Consider the following 17,956-nt stretch of genomic DNA (forward strand, 5'->3'; position numbering starts at 1 on the left):
CATAATTTCAGGAGATTTTATTTTGCATGTTAAGTAAAGAAAGAAAATATAATATTTATAATAATTTGAGAAATAATTTTTTTCAAAAATAGAAATGTGATATATATAGTGAGACAAACTAAAAAAAAAATGAAACATTTTTTTATGTGATGGAGGATGTCATGCTCAAATCCTCTTTATTTCCTTCCTAAGAGTAACCACAATAGAGCCGCCTCGGCGGCCGCTGAGTAGCGCGGCTGCGCCGCAACGCCGGGTGGGAGGCTGGCAGTCGTGCCTCGGCAGCCTATTGCACGCCGCGAGACCGCCGCGGCAGTGCTATTCCGACTTTTTTTTTTTTTAATTCTTTAATATTTATCTATAAAATACATATTCCCAATTCAATTTTTCATTTCATTCTAATCTTAAATCTCAAATTTTGATTATTAAATCCACTCTCCGAAAATGGATTCTGACGATGAGTATCAATGCATATGACACATTGGTTGAAGAGGTTGAACAGGAAGTACAGGAGGAGTATTGCTTGACGGCGGGAGGATCGGACTGGCTACGATACAAAAGTTCACCACTGCAATTAGGCAGCTGGCCTAATGGCAGACCGACTGACATGTTCGACGAATACCTACACATAGGCGAGACGACTAGCCTACAGGTGTTGAGGTAGTTCTGTAGGGGGTCAGGGCGGTATTTGGTGGAGATTATTTTTTAGCCGACCGTCCTCAACTACAAGATACTGCTTGCTATGCACAGGAGGGTGCACAGTTTTCCAGGGATGATGGGCAGCATAGATTGCATGCTCTAGGAATGGATGAACTGCCCGGTGGCTTGGAAAGGGCAGTACAGTACCGGGTTCAAATGCAAACACCCGAAGATGATCATGGAAGCTTTTGCTGACTACCGGCTGTGGATTTGGCATGTGTATTTTAGGGTTGCAGGGTCTAACAACGACATCAGCGTTCTGCAATCGTCGCCTCTCTTCAAAGAGCAGTGCCGAAGTGAGGGTGTGGAAATCAGCTTCATAGCCAACAGCAGGCAGTACAATAGGGTTACGATTTGGTAGATGGGATATATCCTCGGTGACCCATATTATTGAAGACGATCAGACATTCCGTTCGTCGGAAGAAATATTGGTTCACACAAAGGCAAGAGGGTGCGAGGAAGGATGTTGAGCGAGCATTTGGTATGCTCCAAGCGCGATGGGGCATTGTACGGTGTCCTGCACAATTTTGGCATGCAAACGACGTCGTTGATATCATGTATGCATGTATCAAACTGCCTAATATGATAGTAGATAATGAAGGTATATCTGTGGAGCGTTGGACCGCGGACGATGGTGCTGGACTAAGTCACGATGTTGCCACCGCCCCCTGCAGATGGGTGTACCGCGATCTGATGAAGACTTGCTTCGAGTTTTCCTTAATATACGCAAGGAAAGAGAATATCTCCAGCTCCTTAATATTACTTTTGTTTTTTATTCTCGCTGACTAATTATTTATGAATAAATTATGTTTATTATCTCTAAATATTTTTATTCAATTAATTTTGTTCTAATTCAATTATAATATATCAATAATTGATAAAATAATGTGATTTGTGGTTGTGGCTTGGTTGGACAATTGCTAAGCATGACCATGATAATTAGGTGGACAACTTTTTTTCGTAGATGAGGCGTGATTGTTCTACTATGGTAGACACCTAGTGATTTTTGAAAATCACCTAGTATTAGGAGGAGGAATTAGTTTGTGGATTTAATTAATGCTTTATGCATATTCTTTTCTAAATTAGAAACAAAACAAATCTTGTCTTATCTTATCAAATCTTATATTCTATTTAAATTAGAATTTGAATTTCTTTGTTGAATATTCTCAAATTTTCGCCTCCTTCGTTCGTGGGAGTATTTTATTATTTTGTTACCTATTTAGTCGGTATCTTCTCCTGCATATAAATCCAAATTAAATTATATCCCTATTAAATAACCCTAAATATCACATAATCTCTTTCTCCCAATCTCTATTTTTTTTCTCTTTATTCCACAATATTTTATCATCTAATTTTCCTATTTAATTGTAGAATTGATTCTTGAAATATCTCTAATTCTCTATAAATATGAGATAACCAAGGTACCAAACCCTAACTCTCATCCTCTCTCTTACAAACTCGTCGTTTCTATCTCCCTCCTTACCCTCTTTCTCAATTTAGTCTTCTACTATTATTTTGAGAGAATTCTTCATCTTTTGCGTTCCTTTGGAGTTAAAGAATCGTGAATCATTGAAAAGTCTTATTATTCTTTTGTTTCACCGTCCGAGTTCGAGAAAAGAAGCTGCTTCTACTTTATTCATCTTCTTCATTTTTGATCATTTAATCGGTATTCTTGAGTCGCATATCAAGTGGAAAAGGATTTGATTTGAGAAGCATGAGACTACAGTCTACATGTGTGCGTGTGTGCGCGTGCGTGAGAGAATGTATATGCATGATAGTGAATATATGCTTATAGATCTAATAAGTTTTGAAGTACACATTTGTATGTTAAGGTGAATTGTGGTTTTTCAAGTACGCTTTGATGGTATGAGTGGATAGTTCGAGTAAGTTTCTTAAGAGGAGCAATTAGGACATGCATGGTCGATTGAGTAGTTTTCGAGAAACTAATTCGTGTTGTGTGAATATATGAATTTTTAAAATGATGTTGTGCATACATGATTACGGTGGAAGCAAGAAGTTGTGAACTGTGCCTATAAGCTTGACAAGTGGGCTTTTCTGAACTAAAACACATTTACGCTTTCAAAAGTATGATTATCACATATAAGGGTGGTTTATATGTTTTGTCATGCCGATATTTGTTTTTGATGGTGAGATATGATTATGTGAAACGAATTTGGCCCTGATCAGGCTACAAACCTTATTAGGCTTGTGCACAAAGGGGATTAGCCGTCATTGCTAGTCGGTCCTCTTATTTTGAAAGAGGATGCGATTGATGATCGATGAGAATAAAAGAAGTTCGGTTGTTTTGAAAGTAAAACATGAGTTCACTATGGTATAGGTGATATAACCGTTATTAAAATGTTTTGGCAATGATAATTAAGATTTTCGTTTAAGTCCTTTTAGCTAAGAATTATCTTGAATTTGGCCACCCTCGATTTCTAAGTGAATAGTCAATCGTTTTCTACTCCCTTATTTTTTTATCCCCACCCTTAGAGCATCTGCATTACACGCCCCAACCGGCGCCCTAGCCACCGGCGTGCGGCTAGGCGCTTGGCTAGCGAGGTATTGCTATTGGCCCTCCGAGAGCAGGAGAGAGAAATGCCGAGCTATCTGCGAGCGCAATTTTTTTTAATTAATTTATTATTTCATCTTTAGCTATATATTCGGGTAGTTACACTTCATTTTCTTCACTTGTTTTAATCCTCTCATTCTCTCTATAGTCTCGGTTTCTAAACCTTGCTATCCTTTAGCAAAGTACTATTAACTTTCCGAATGACTTGATCATCATTACTTTATCTATAAATTGAGTTCGGTCTATAACTTAATCTATCCTATAAAGTGTCACACTCACTTGAGCAGGAGAAAACACGTTTCAAATAATCCAAATAACTTAAATAAGATAAAATCAAATATATTTATTTGCTTGAAACTAATGAAAATTGATATTTATAGAGTTCAGGAATGATCACTATTGTCTTTGTATAATTTAGAAACGCGGTATATATCTAGAGAGTTCTTGACTGATTAATATTGTCTTAGTACACAACAAGTGACATGCATAATTTAAAGAGTTATTCATTTATTTTATTTTTACTAAGTGAATCTCACACTCTATCATACCAAATCTCGTAGAAGTATTATAAAAAAGTCCACTCATATCGTTTAAATTTCCCTAGTTTATAAATAAAACTCGTTAGGTCAAATGAAAGGAGCTGAAAATGCTTCTTAATTGAGCCATTAATACCACAGATTTTTATTATTAGTTTTTTTAATCGGCTTATGGTTAATTAAACGAAGTAGATACGTAATCTTATTAACTAATTGTTGCCAGATCACTAAGTTGACAATACTGACAAAACAAGCATGTGATGCAAAGAGATACTGCCAAAGTGTTAAGTTATTCCATTAATTTGTAGTACAAAGCATGCTATGCACTTTGTTTTATGCAAATAGCATTAGACCACATGCAAAGCAAGGCCATTAATTTAATTAGATCAGATGGATAAGAATAGCATCACAAGAAATACACACGTTCCATACTCGGTTCCTTTTTTTCCCATTCAACACGTCGGCCATCCTATGCAAGATAAAAATATTACTCCCTCTAGCGCCCATAATTTATCACCATTTGATTTGCATCGGGTTTTAAGAAATACTCCCTTTGTCCCATAGAAATACATTCTTTAGGGTTGACACGGATTTTAATGCTTAATTGGTAAAGTAAGAGAGAAGGTAAAAAAGTAGATGAAACTGTGTAGTGGATGATGGAGTTTATAAATGATAAAGTAAAACAGAGGAAAAAAAGAATGTCATAAATGGTTATGGACTATTTCTATGAGACGGACGAAAAAAAAGATATGGTCTATTTCTATGGGACGGATGGAGTATAATAGAAAGTGGATTGAAAAAGTTAGTAACATGTGATTCCTAATTTTATATCTATTAATTTTATAATAAATGTGAGTGGAAATGAGTTATTGGAAACAAATTTTTAGGTATGGATAAAAATGGAAATAAATGACAAATATTCAAGGACGAAAGAAGTATGTTGTGGTGGTTAATTATTTTTTCTATATTTAAGTGGAAAATTAGTTTGATTTTAAAAATATTTAATATATTAATTTGAACTTTGATCTAATATAATATTGTTCATAGCTTAAGATAAAATTCCCAGCGATGAAAAAAATCTCATCCTTAAGAATAGCTAAGATCATCTCCAACCATACCCCAAAAATAAGTTTTGGGATATAAATATTCTCCAAAAATACATCAAAGCCATTTTTGGTGTTTTTTGTGAAACAACACAAAATATGGTGTTACTGCAAAAATTTCGTGAGACAAAAACTCATAAATGATGTAAATTTTGAATTTGGTGTAAATGGTTGGAGTAAAACTACTTTTTGGTGTAACATATACTCAAAAATAGGTTTAGATTTGATATAAATGATTGGAGACGACGTAAGCCTCTAACTTACCCTGTTCAAACACATTTGTTATCATTTATTAAATCTTCACTTCTAATAAAACAAATATAATTTCAAGAAATTCTTGGCATAAAATTTTATCATCGGATCAATTTTCGGGCCACTGAGTACAATTAATTTTATATGTAACTTATAAGTTTTATTGCGTCAAAATCCACCAAAAATTGTCTATTAATTGGACCACCAAAGGAAATTGTTCATTCAACTTTTGTAACTTTTAAAATTCAAGCTAAATAAAGTAGCTACGAGTTTATACGTCATCGTACTGTAAAATGCAACTACTCCTATCTTAAGTTCAATTGCTCAAATATTCTTATAGGCTGTATAAATTTTGATAGTAAGTGTTCTAATAAACAAATAAGTAAAATCATACTTCACTTTAACTATTTATTGTCATGTAGAGATTATTCTCTCTCTTACTTTACCATTTCTCCACTTTAATTATTTATTATCATTTTTATAAAGAGTGTACAGAAACAGAAGTGTGACTCCTAATGGGAGACAGATGAAATAATAGTCTTTTATTTTATTTTTTGCAGCTGACTTGTTTATATAAATTAATGCCACGAGGTTGGCAGGTCGAGTAAAGGGTCCGTATTGATCCTAGAAAGTGACAATAAAAACAGGCACCGACCTTCATACGGTCATTACCTCCACATCCCAATACAATTATTTAGTTGAGTTACACAATTAATTTGGACGCAAAATTAATTTATTTTAATAAAATTTTGACTATAGTTATAATTATAAATTTGATTAAGAATTACTACATATATATAGATTTACAATGTTTAACTAATGCAAGCGCACAAGACGTCCTCCAGTCCGTTATCAAGACTATCTTCCTCGTTAAATATGTAGTATTATATATTATAATTAGTTGTTGTCGTTAATGTAATAGGAATAGAGAGTCGAGGATTACTATAAGCTCCATGTCGGGTTTCTTTGTTTGGTTCTTTTCTGATATGCAAAAGAGAGTTAAATCAACCCTAAAGTCCTTAATATATAGGGATCTTATTATCTTAATTCAATTTAAGCAATAATAAACATACTTTTATTTCATCTTTCTCTTGGTCAGTTATAGAACTTTCTTTCGTCTTGTTCGACGGGAAATTCCGCGATTCGACCATTGATCATCGATAAGGACAGATCCTTATCAATCTCCCAAAACAACATATAGTTATCATCCCATTTTTGTCGATTTATCAGGAATATGCCCAATTCATTTTTTACCCACTCTTCCACAAATATCTCCAGCATTATCCTCACTAATAAAATAATTATGAAAATATTATTATTTGCGGTTTGTCCACCACTAATACCTTAAAATATGTGGGACCCAGTATCCTCTATTTCAAATATAAAAACAATGTGACACTCCTAAACACCTACTCTGTCTGTTACTACTCCCTCCGTTCCGCTTAAGATGACACGCTTTCCTTTTTAGTTTATCCCAACTAAGATGACACATTTCCTTTTTTGTAACCTTCTCTCTCCAATTAATACATTCAACCACTTTTTCTCACTCATATTAAAATATTCATCTATCTTCATCTCTCTACTTTAATACCTACACCCACCTTCTCTCTCTTCAATTAAACACTTTAACCAATAACTCCTAAAATCCTCACCTTCTCTCTCTCCAATTAAACATTTTAACCAATAACTCCTAAAATCTCGTGCCGACTAAGCAATGTGTCATCTTAGCCGGGACGGAGGGAATATAATTTATAAAGAAGCCTATTTCTTTCCATCACAAATGCGAAAAGTTAGATAAAAAAGAATTAACGAAATATGGATCATACTTATATACTTGTATATATAGTACTCCCTCTGTCCCATTAAAAATGCAACGTTTTCCTTTTTTGGTTGTCCCATTAAAAATGAAACGTTTCCTTAAATGGAAACAACTCTATCTCTACTTTTTCATCTCTCTTACTTTACTCTCTCTTCATTAACTCACAAAATAACACTACATAAAATCTCGTGCTGATTCTCAAATGTTGCATTTTAAGTGGGACGGAGGGAGTATTAGTTTTAACTTAAATATAAGTAAAATGTGCTGACTTATCAAGTAGTAAAACTTAATCAAGATTCTTGTTCCCGAACGGATTAAAATAGAAAATGGAACTCCTATTTGCAAAAAGAGGGATAGTACATTACTGCTATTTACAAAAGACTTCTAGATTTCAGTTTTATAAAATAAAATTTAAATTTTGTATTGGTAAATTATTTTAAAATACTAATATTCTCAAGTAGTAGTATGAGAATAAGAGCATTCACAATGGAAGGGCCCTTCCATTCCACATCAGCATTTTATCAAAGTACCTATCCCTTCCCATTTCATTTTCACGTCATAACTATTTGTTTTAATTTTTTAGCACTTCTATATTTAATACGTTATCAACTTAATTAAATTAAATCATCTCACTTCTATAATCCATTTATTTAATAAATTTATTGGCCCATTAATAAGCCCAATAAAATTTGTTTAAATACAAATTAGGGTTACATTTGCTTTCTTCCTCAATCAGCCGCTTCTTTCTTCCTTCTCGTACGTATTTCTTCTTCCTCTCTCTATTTCTCTCTCTTTCTCTCTTAGCAAAATCTAAAAAAAATTATTATAGGGTCGATCGATTGCCCTATGGGATCGGCCAAGGCCGCTGATAAGGCCAATTTGATGCATCAGTTATGGGATAAATTCAGTGATTTCCAGGGGTCTAACACATGTTTTAAGTCAGGTGTGTAGAGAAATTCGGCAGGTCAAGGAAATGAAGGAGAAAATCTACCAGGAGGAGGAATCAAGAAGAAAGGAGAGCAAAAGAGCATCAATTTGTCAGACGGAGGAAACTACAGGGAGAAGGGCAAAATGGAGAATCCAGGAAGAGTCTAGAAGGCCAACTCCCCGTCTATAAATACTGGAGCATACATCAAAGAGGATATACATCATCTGCACCATTTTCACGCTCCAGCTCTTAGCTTACTTTTCATACACTTTTCTCTACACACTGCACGTAATGGGGTAATTCCAAGGAGGGTTTCGTCTTGTTGTCGTCTGATTACTGTGTAACACCGTCCTCAAGGAGGGGTAAGAAACAATTGTTCTTTTAATTTCTGTTTCTGTTTGTTTGTGCCGAGATTTCGACGTTTGAAGCTCGGTATCTGTTGAATTGTTGTTGAATCACCGAATATTTCAGTTATGGCAGTTTATGTTTCATTTTGGTTTCCGATTTATGTTGATCTCTGTTGTTTACTTACCTTGGATGCTTTTCGCACTTGATCTGTTGGTTTGAAGTTGAATCGTGGTTTAATTGTTATTGATCGGAGTGAATCTGCTGAATCGGAGTTGACGGAGATGGATTTTGTCGTTGTTGTATTCAGGTTGCCTGGATTTTGTCGTTGTTGTATTCAGAATGCATTCGACGTTTGGATCTGAAACAGTGTGATAGAATTCTGCATGGTTATGATGTTTAGTTTTTATTCTTTTGTTTACTTCGTCTAGTAGTTGTAGATCTGCTTTATTTTTCGATTAATAACAATTTCTGACGTCCGATTAGGCATGCTCTATTCCGATCTGGTTTATTGCTCTGTTTCTACATGTTTGTGCTTAGATTGTTGGAAGAGATGAAGATCATTGTTAGTTAGTGTCAGATTTTCGTTGCTGCAGCTTTTCATCCGTACTATTTCTATTTTGGGAAAATGGTCCCCACTACAGGTTTCTGTTTGCTTAGTTGCTTTTAGGAAATCCATTCACTATGTCTAGTAAGTTCCAATTATTTAGTTTTACTATTTGTTTGATCTCTGTTTCATTATGAATGCTTGCATCGTATTTTCCGTTTCCTAGGTCTAGTTGTTAGGTTAGTTAATTCAACATTTTCCCAAGTCTAGTAGTTAAAATTCTCAATCCAAAATTGTGTGGCAGCAGCCAACCCCAATCCTAAATCCTCTGAACTCTTATTTTCGTCACATTCCTCTTTGTGGGATCGACCATTTACTTCTCTATACTAATTAAAGTGTAGTGGGTTGAGGTTTTCTTTGACAGTTAGCTGAGAGTGAGTCCGACGACCATAATCTTCTCGGTTAAGATCTCCTAGGTCCTGTAATCTAGTGAATTCCCTTGACTCGAAGGTTGTGAATTACTTGATATGTAATGTGCTCTCAGTCTGACCATCAGCCGCTCAAATGGGGGAGGAAGAATGGGGTGATGATCGGCCCCTCCGCTGTAATGGTTGGATGATCGGGAAGGCCTCTCCATCGGCCAACCGTTGTGAATGCTCTATACATCGAGCAACCATTTTTTCTCATATTTTTTAACACAAAGATATATTAACAGAAAAAGTACTATGATAAAAAAAATTGTATTTTCTTATCCATCATTTCCGTATAATAATTTTAGAGAACACAAATGAAAATCGTGCCACTCAATTTATCTTCCAATATTGTTATAGTTATAGAGTTAGCAGTTAAAGAGACATGCATGCATTAACTAATATTTCCTTTGTCCTATTAAATATGAAAACATTTGATTTCGGCACGTGATTTTATATAGTGTTGTTTTATGAGTTAATGAAAAGAGAGTAAAGTAAGAGAGAGGAAAATGTAGAGATGGTGTTGTTTCCATTTGTAGAAACATTTTATTTTTAATGAGACAACCTAAAAAGAAAACGTTTCATTTTTAATAGGACAGAGAAAATACTATAATTTGAGATTTAAATAACCTTTCCATGTTTGTTTGCAAGGAAAGTAAAGTTGTAAAGGAAAAAGATTATTAGGATTTTGATTTTTAGGATTGTGATTTCTAGGATTATGATCTCTGTGATTTATGATTCCGCAGAAAAATGATTATATGGAATATGGTTGATAAAAAATATGATTACTGTGTTTGGAAACATGTCAGGATTTTGAAATATAATTTCAGTTATTAAAATAATTTGATAAATAAAAAAATGTAAAATATATAATAAAATACTCTCATTAACTGAATTATTATTTTACATTAAATTTAAAATATAAATTATAAAAATAAAAATTAATAATCTATATAATCGGCTACGAAAAACTAAAATACTAGCAAACTTAATCAAAAGAATCTTCAAATATTTGACGGAGGCATGATTGATTATTTTATATATAAAATATTCATCTCTACATAATTAAATCCGCAATGTAGATTATCAGAATTAATTAAATTTAGTGGAAATAAATTAGTTATGGGCGAGAGAAATGAGGCGTATTTGATAAGTAGCGGAAGAAACTGCCTTTTCAAATTACGAGAAAAAGAATACCTAGGTTTAGAAGAAGAAAAAGAATCCTTAAATTTCTACATAACTTTCCCAGATTTTAGGAATTAGTTTTCTTTTCTTATTTTCTTATAATTTTACCAAACATAAGAATTTAATAATTAAGAATCATTTACTTTCCCCATTTTCAACAAACACTAGAATGTTACAATTGGAAATTTGATTACTTTCCTAACACACAAAACATGACCTTTATACATTCCTCCTATTAAAAGTACGTGATATTTTCCCTATTGCCATGCAAGTTGAATTATTTTAAGTGTCGAAAACTTAATAAATGAAAATACTTGGGGGAAAGCTAAATTAATTTTATGATTAAGTACTATTTCCCAACGGTTGGCATGTAAATTCAAATATATTGACAAAACTTACCCTGTAAATAATATTGACTTGTTAGCAATTACTGATACAATAATCGAAAAGGGTTGTTGCATTATGAACGGCACTGGGAAGACTTATGGCCATCTATCCACTTTCTTTGTTGGTGTTTAACATGTCGACTTAAAAAAGTACCACGAAACACGTACGATTAATTCATTCATTATACATTTCGTTGACAAAATGATATCTAGGTAGACTGTGAATCCAACAAAACAAACTTTCCATTTCATATACCCTTTATCCGAGTTTCTCAATCCACTTTTCAAACTAATTTAAAGACTTCCAAACTAAAAAATAGAAAAAATAAAATAAAACAAAATTAAAACCACGTATATTACGTGTTGATATGTATCTTTGAAGAGGTATTTGGCAGACACGAATTATGATCTCGAAAAGTTAATTTGATTAAAATCATTAAATTTATGTGTTTATTGATTTTTTAATCATTTAAGATTTTAAATATTTGTAATGAGAACAATAAAAATAAGGAAAATAGAATGCATAAATTTAGTACTAACTCCATCTTTTAAATATAAATTTTTTTAAATATCATAGGTTTTAAAGCTAAATGTTAGTAAAGTAAGAGAGGCATAGAAAGAAAAAATTGATTGAAATACTGTTAATGAAAAAAAATGAGTACACCTTGTTAGAGAAAAAAATTCCTAAAATAAAAAATTTCTAATTTTAAGAAACGACTCAAAATGGATATAATTTTAATTTTACCAGACAAATTGTGTTTAGCATTCTTGTTTAGAGTACTAATTTCATTAAAATGAAATTAATTTTATTGTCGAGTCCGTGATCACGTAATTGAATGCACCAATTATCTCTTTGACTAGAATTTCAATTTGTTGAATCGTCGTACAAATACACAATTCAAACTTTTTTTTTGAGAAATTGCTGAAAATTTTCGTTAAATAAAAAAGGGCAGCTTTTACAAAAGTTGAATTTCTGCAGACCAAATATTCTCCAAAAAATATCTTAATGTCCATCAAAGAAAGAAGCAACACGATATCCTAAAGCAACATACGTAAACACATTTTACGGTTATTAAAATGTATAATTGCCAATAAATCTTGTAACTTTTTTATAAGTTCAAATAATTATGAAATTTTATTTACTTTATTTTTCCTACGCCGAAAATTTATGGTGAAATTAAATTGGAGGTAGCTCTAATGTAAATTAATTTTGTTATTTAGATTTATACCGTGATATAATTTTAATCATATTATAACACGTTCTAATTGTGTAATACTTCATTCGTCCTATGTAGCTGAGTCATTTTTTTTTTGGATTGTCCTACTGTAGCTAAGTCATTTTTAAGAAAAAGTCAACATATTTCATCTCTTTTCTTTACTCTCTTTTACTTTATTTTATCTTTATCTTTCTACCTTTTTGATTTTATACTTTATTCTTCTTTAACTTAATTTACTTAACATAATTTTTTTAAATTATCACTTTTTTAGTTTTCTGTTTCATGATTATAATTAAAATTCAATTAGTTAGGCGAACATTGCTATATTCACCACAGCCCATAAATAGCTAGGTATAGTATGTCTTTAATTTTTCCTAGTTCGATGTACACTTCCATTCATTCGGCAAAAGAAATACCAATTCAATCATCTTATAAATCTACACAATCGAATAACTGTTTACAATAAAAACAGATTTATGATACTATAAAGTATCATGATTCAAAATTAAGACTAAATCTACACTCTTAGATTTTAAAATGAATGGATGAGATAAACCTCAGAAATTTCAATAAATAGTAAATAAAATATCAACAAATGAATAAGATCGTCATTTTGTTAACATATTATAATTTTCATGATTTTTTTATATCAATATAGTGCATTACAAATATCTACACAATTTTATTAATAGTGTACATGCATTATATTGATATTGTACATACATTATATTAAGATATTATTTGATGCATTTATTGATAAAAATCTGTTTATTAACACATACAAAAACTAAAATAAAAATTGTCAAATTTCATCATTCGAACGTCGTCGGAACATATGCAATTGAGATCTCGTTAGAATCCTCATAAAATTATCTTTAATATGATACTCCTTCCGTCCCAAGATAAGTGACCATAAACTTTTCGGCACGGGATTTAAGGAAAATGAGATTTTGTTAGTAAAGTGGAAAGTGAATAAAGTAAGAGAGTTAATAAAGTAGAGAGAAAAAGTAAGAGGGAGAGTACCAAAAAAGGAAATGAGTTTATCTTGGGACGTCCCAAAAATGAATATGAGTCACTTATCTTGGGACAGAGAGAGTATATTTTCGCGAAAAAATAATTTAAATCGAAAGAGTTATGTAAATTTAAAGTTTTGAGATATTTTGAAGAGAGAGAAAGAAGTTAGTTTTAACTACTATATTTATAAATTAACATTAATACACTTTGAATTTATTTAATTATTATTTAAATTTATATTATAATCCACTTGACATTATTTTAACAACTAGATCTTTCATCCAACGATTAGGAACTGGTCTCAATTTTGGATTACTAATTAGTTAGCAATTAATCATCACCCTACCATGTTATTTATATATAAGTACGTACTCCCTCCATCTCATAATAGATGGCACACTTGGGGATTGACACGGGAGTTTAGGTGATGTTGTTTTGTATGTTGGGTGGAGAGAGAAAATAATATATTTATATGAATGTGAGAGGGAGCTTTTTCTAAAAAATGAAAAGTGCGACATCTATTATGGGACGGAGTCCGTACTATATAAAGGTGTGATTAATTGCTAACTTTTTAAGCTGCTAACTCTACTAACTCAGTAATATAGTCTATTAAAAATGTCAAAACATAACTTTGTTGACATTTCAATATACTATGTTGATATTATATTATTATGTTAACATTTTAATATCACTACATTGATGAGTTAACAGAGTTAGCAACTTAAATAATTAGCAATATAACACGCCTCGTACAATATGTTACCCCAATATGAACAAAAATGTGTATTCACGATAAGCAACATCCACATATCTTCCTAAGTGTGAAATATCTCTGTCCAACCACTTTAATCATAATGTTTAACTCGTACTACATCGCAAGTTTGACGTTTGACTAAATTCCGTACAAAACGAGTAGTAAATACCCACTCATAGCATATATCGTCCATCATTCCTTATGCCTCACTAAAGAGCACAAATTTCATCCGAGTAAAGTTGATTTTCATGATATTAATATACTACCAAATGTATATAGAAAGGAAATTGATATAAAATAATAATAGTAATGGTCCAAATATATACCTTAATGCCTAGAAGAAAATAAATAGTGAATGATATAACATGCCCAATAGGTTGAAATGGTGGGACTAAATTTAACAAACAATGTACAATAATGTTAGTCGAATATTAAGTTTATTCAATATTTAAAATTATTGGGAATTTATATGACATATGTGCATCACCTTTTAATGTGAAGTTTCATTTCACTACCCTTTGACTACACCAAATGATGACGGTATCATATCCTAATTATAGATTTTGAATGTAGTTACTACTATAATTCAATTCATACTTCCTAACAAGGAATTGAAATTTATTTATAATGGCGGAGTCAAAATTTATCGAATTTGACAATATTATTTAATTCCAACAATTTGGTATTATGTTTCTCCCTAGAAGGAGTCAATTCAAATTTCAAAATAAGGTGTTTAAGCAATTGAATAATATTAGGTTTAATTCAGATTTATTGTGCTGCATTTAGCTGTTGTTTGTAGGCTCTTTATTGGATTTTTATATTCTTGTTTCATTATGATCATGAATTCTTATTCAACGTATTTTCGGCTAGCTATGAGTATTTCTTTTTGTAAAAAAGAGTTTTATGTTAAAAGGTCAATATTAACCGATAATATTGTAACTATAATGGCTAGTTTGCTTAAAATTAAAGTTTGAAACTTTGAATTGTCACCAATGTTTAATTTAGTCGAAAATAATACCATAATGTATCGACAATTACAATAAAACACCTAATCAATTAATTTTTAATCGAAATCTACCTTACGCAATACATTAGATGGCACGAATTTTTATTCAATAAGTTAGAAAATCACGTCGATTTTGATGAGTGAAATTCATAAAAAAAATTATAGGAATAAAGATAAAATAAGTTAAGAGCCTCAAACTAAAAACTATTCCGTACCCATTGATCGTCCCATTTACTACCATTTTCATTCCATCCAATTAGTTGTCCATTTTATTGTACTATTTTTAATAAATAAATCACACTACTATTCCATTACATTTCATTAGACTAGAGTCAATATATGCCCAACCTCAATTTTCCATATATATACATATGAGATATGGAGTAGTTTTCCATTCTCTATAACTAGAGCCATGCTCCCTCCGTTCCATTTCATGTTTGACAAAAACTTTTGGGCACATATTTTTAAGAGTGAAAAAAATAGAAAAAGTAGAAGAGAGAATGATAAGAGAGAGATAGAGTATTGCTTTTGCCATAAAAGAAAATGTCCCACTTATAGAAGAACGACTTAAAAAATAATATATTTCATTTATAATGGACAAAGAATCGGAAAAAACCCCTAATACATTTTGTAATACGTTTCCAAATACACCACCATAAACTTAAAACTTAACATGTGTATTTCCACATGTCAAGATGCATGGATTGAGTATGGATTTGGTTGATTAAATGATGGATCCCATTTATATTTTAGAAATAGATCAATGACGATTTTCTCATATATCTTCGTCATTAATTTGATAGAATAAAAATGTTTCATAATCGATAGAGATCCCATCATTATTTAATTTTAGATTCAATTTCTCTTTCTTACGGATACAGGCTGACCAACCACCAAACAAACCTGAATTTAAAAGTCCAAATAAATTTAACATATGGTCCACATTGTAATTTTTGAAAACAAGAAGGGCATTAACTAAACATTCACATCTATATAAACCTTCATTCATTATTCACACACCACTTGATCCCAATTGCATCTCTCTTTTCGTTTCACCTTTGAATCTTCACCATGATGCAAATCGGAGCAACGCTTCCTGCACATAATCTACAAGTTTTTCAGGTGAGACGGGCCGTGTTCGAATGCTCGGGCTCACCTCTGAACCCCTTCAAACGGGTCTCGGCCCGAAAACAGCCGGAGAATTTATCAACTGAGATGACAAAGAAGCATCTTTCCAACTTAGAAAGGCTCCTCCAAAAGCAATCATTATCTCACCCCAATCCGAATCCGCCGCCCGACCCGGAGCCGGACGCGGAAGCCCCGGCTTCCAGAGGCATCCTGGAAGGCCTCACCCTGGCCAGCGTCTGGCCAGAGATGAAGGCCGCGGAGGAGATGTCTCCGCGCCACCTCAACCGCCTCCAGCGGCTGCTGTCCAAGTCCGCGGAGTACTCCCCGCGCAACAGCCTCGGCAGCCGCTGGCGCGAGTACCACGGCAGCAACGACTGGGCCGGCATGCTCGACCCGCTCGACGAGAATCTCCGCCGGGAGGTCGTCCGGTGCGGCGAGTTCATCCAGGCCGCCTACCACGGCTTCCACTCGAAGCCCGCCACGTCACCCGAGGAGACCCAGTGGCCCCGCCACGTGGCGCTCCCCGACCGGTCCTACCGGATGACCCGGAGCCTCTACGCCACCGCCTCGGTCGGCCTGCCCAAGTGGGTCGATGACGTGGCGCCCGACCTCGGCTGGATGACGCAGCGCTCCAGCTGGGTCGGGTACGTGGCGGTGTGCGACGACCGCAGGGAGATCCAGCGGATGGGCAGGAGGGACATCGTGATCGCCCTGCGCGGCACCGCCACGTGTCTGGAGTGGGCCGAGAACGTGCGCGACGTCCTCGTCCCGCTTCCCGACGAAACAGAAGATAGTGGAGCAGTTCCGCCAACCAAAGTGGAATGCGGATTTCTAAGTTTGCTGACAACACGTGGGGAGCACGTGCCCAGCCTGGCTGAGTCAGTCGTTGAAGAGATCAAGAGCCTAATGGAGAAATACAAAGGGGAGAGCCTAAGCATAACCATAACGGGGCACAGCCTCGGCGCGGCCCTAGCGCTGCTCGTCGGCAACGAGCTCAGCACGTGCGCCCCCGACGTCCCGCCCATCGCGGTCTTCTCTTTCGGCGGCCCACGGGTAGGCAACCGCGGCTTCGCCAACCGCCTCCAAGCCAACAACGTCAAAGTCCTGCGCGTCGTCAATTCGCAAGATCTTGTCACTCGGGTGCCCGGGATGCTCGTCAACGAGGATCTCGACAAGAAACTTCGCGCAACGGGCGCCGGAGGGAAGCTCCTCGACGCCCTCGACGCTAGCCTCCCGTGGTCGTACACGCACGTCGGGACGGAATTAAGAGTGGACACCAAAATGTCTCCGTTTCTTAGACCCGATGCCGATGTCGCGTGCTGCCATGACTTGGAGGCGTATCTGCATTTAGTCGATGGATTTTTGGCGTCCAATTGCCCGTTTCGGTCCAATGCTAAGAGAAGTTTGTGGAGACTATTGAATGAGCAAAGATCCAATGTGAAGAGATTGTACACGAGCAAGGCCAAGGCTTTGAGGTTGAACAATGTGCACGCAACAAGTGGAATGGCTATGTCTAATGTTTTGCCAAGTCCATCTTGATCAACAATTAGCTATGATTATGGTGGAATTAATTAATGGCGCTCATTGTAAATTTGAAATAATTTAACTAGTTTTTTAAATGGGTGCTTAATTTTGAAATTGCTCGCATATGTTACCAAACTAAGAGTAGTGCCTACCTTGAATGTGGCGGACAATTGTGATAACTTTTCACGATCTTAACATATTGCTTGTTCCACCAATATTTATAAGCGTCACTTGTTGATATATTTATGAAATAAATGATTAAAGTTTTGAAATAAATGGTTAAAGTTACATCCCATTTATATTTATGATGCTCTAAAATTGTATGTTGACCTAAATGCGGATAGGGTCATTGTGAGTTGTGATATAGACGCACCAAGTTGGTTCATTTATTTTTATGAAAACTTTTGTTTATTGGCTAATATCCATTCACTCAAGAATTTAGGGATGTTAATCGGGCTAATCCGTTCAGGTTCG

At 34.3% G+C, this 17,956-nt stretch overlaps 1 protein-coding gene across 1 annotated transcript; it reads left to right on the forward strand.

Annotated features, from left to right (window-relative positions):
- The first annotated feature begins 15,861 nt into the window (after positions 1-15,861).
- Positions 15,862-17,697, forward strand: LOC125191378 (phospholipase A1-Ibeta2, chloroplastic). Its single transcript, XM_048088924.1, has one exon. The coding sequence runs from the start codon at positions 15,902-15,904 to the stop codon at positions 17,495-17,497; it is 1,596 nt and encodes a 531-aa protein (XP_047944881.1). The 5' UTR covers positions 15,862-15,901; the 3' UTR covers positions 17,498-17,697.
- The last annotated feature ends 259 nt before the right edge of the window (positions 17,698-17,956 follow it).

Source organism: Salvia hispanica, chromosome 5 (assembly GCF_023119035.1).
Source record: "Salvia hispanica cultivar TCC Black 2014 chromosome 5, UniMelb_Shisp_WGS_1.0, whole genome shotgun sequence".
In the NCBI taxonomy this organism is placed as follows: domain Eukaryota; kingdom Viridiplantae; phylum Streptophyta; class Magnoliopsida; order Lamiales; family Lamiaceae; genus Salvia; species Salvia hispanica.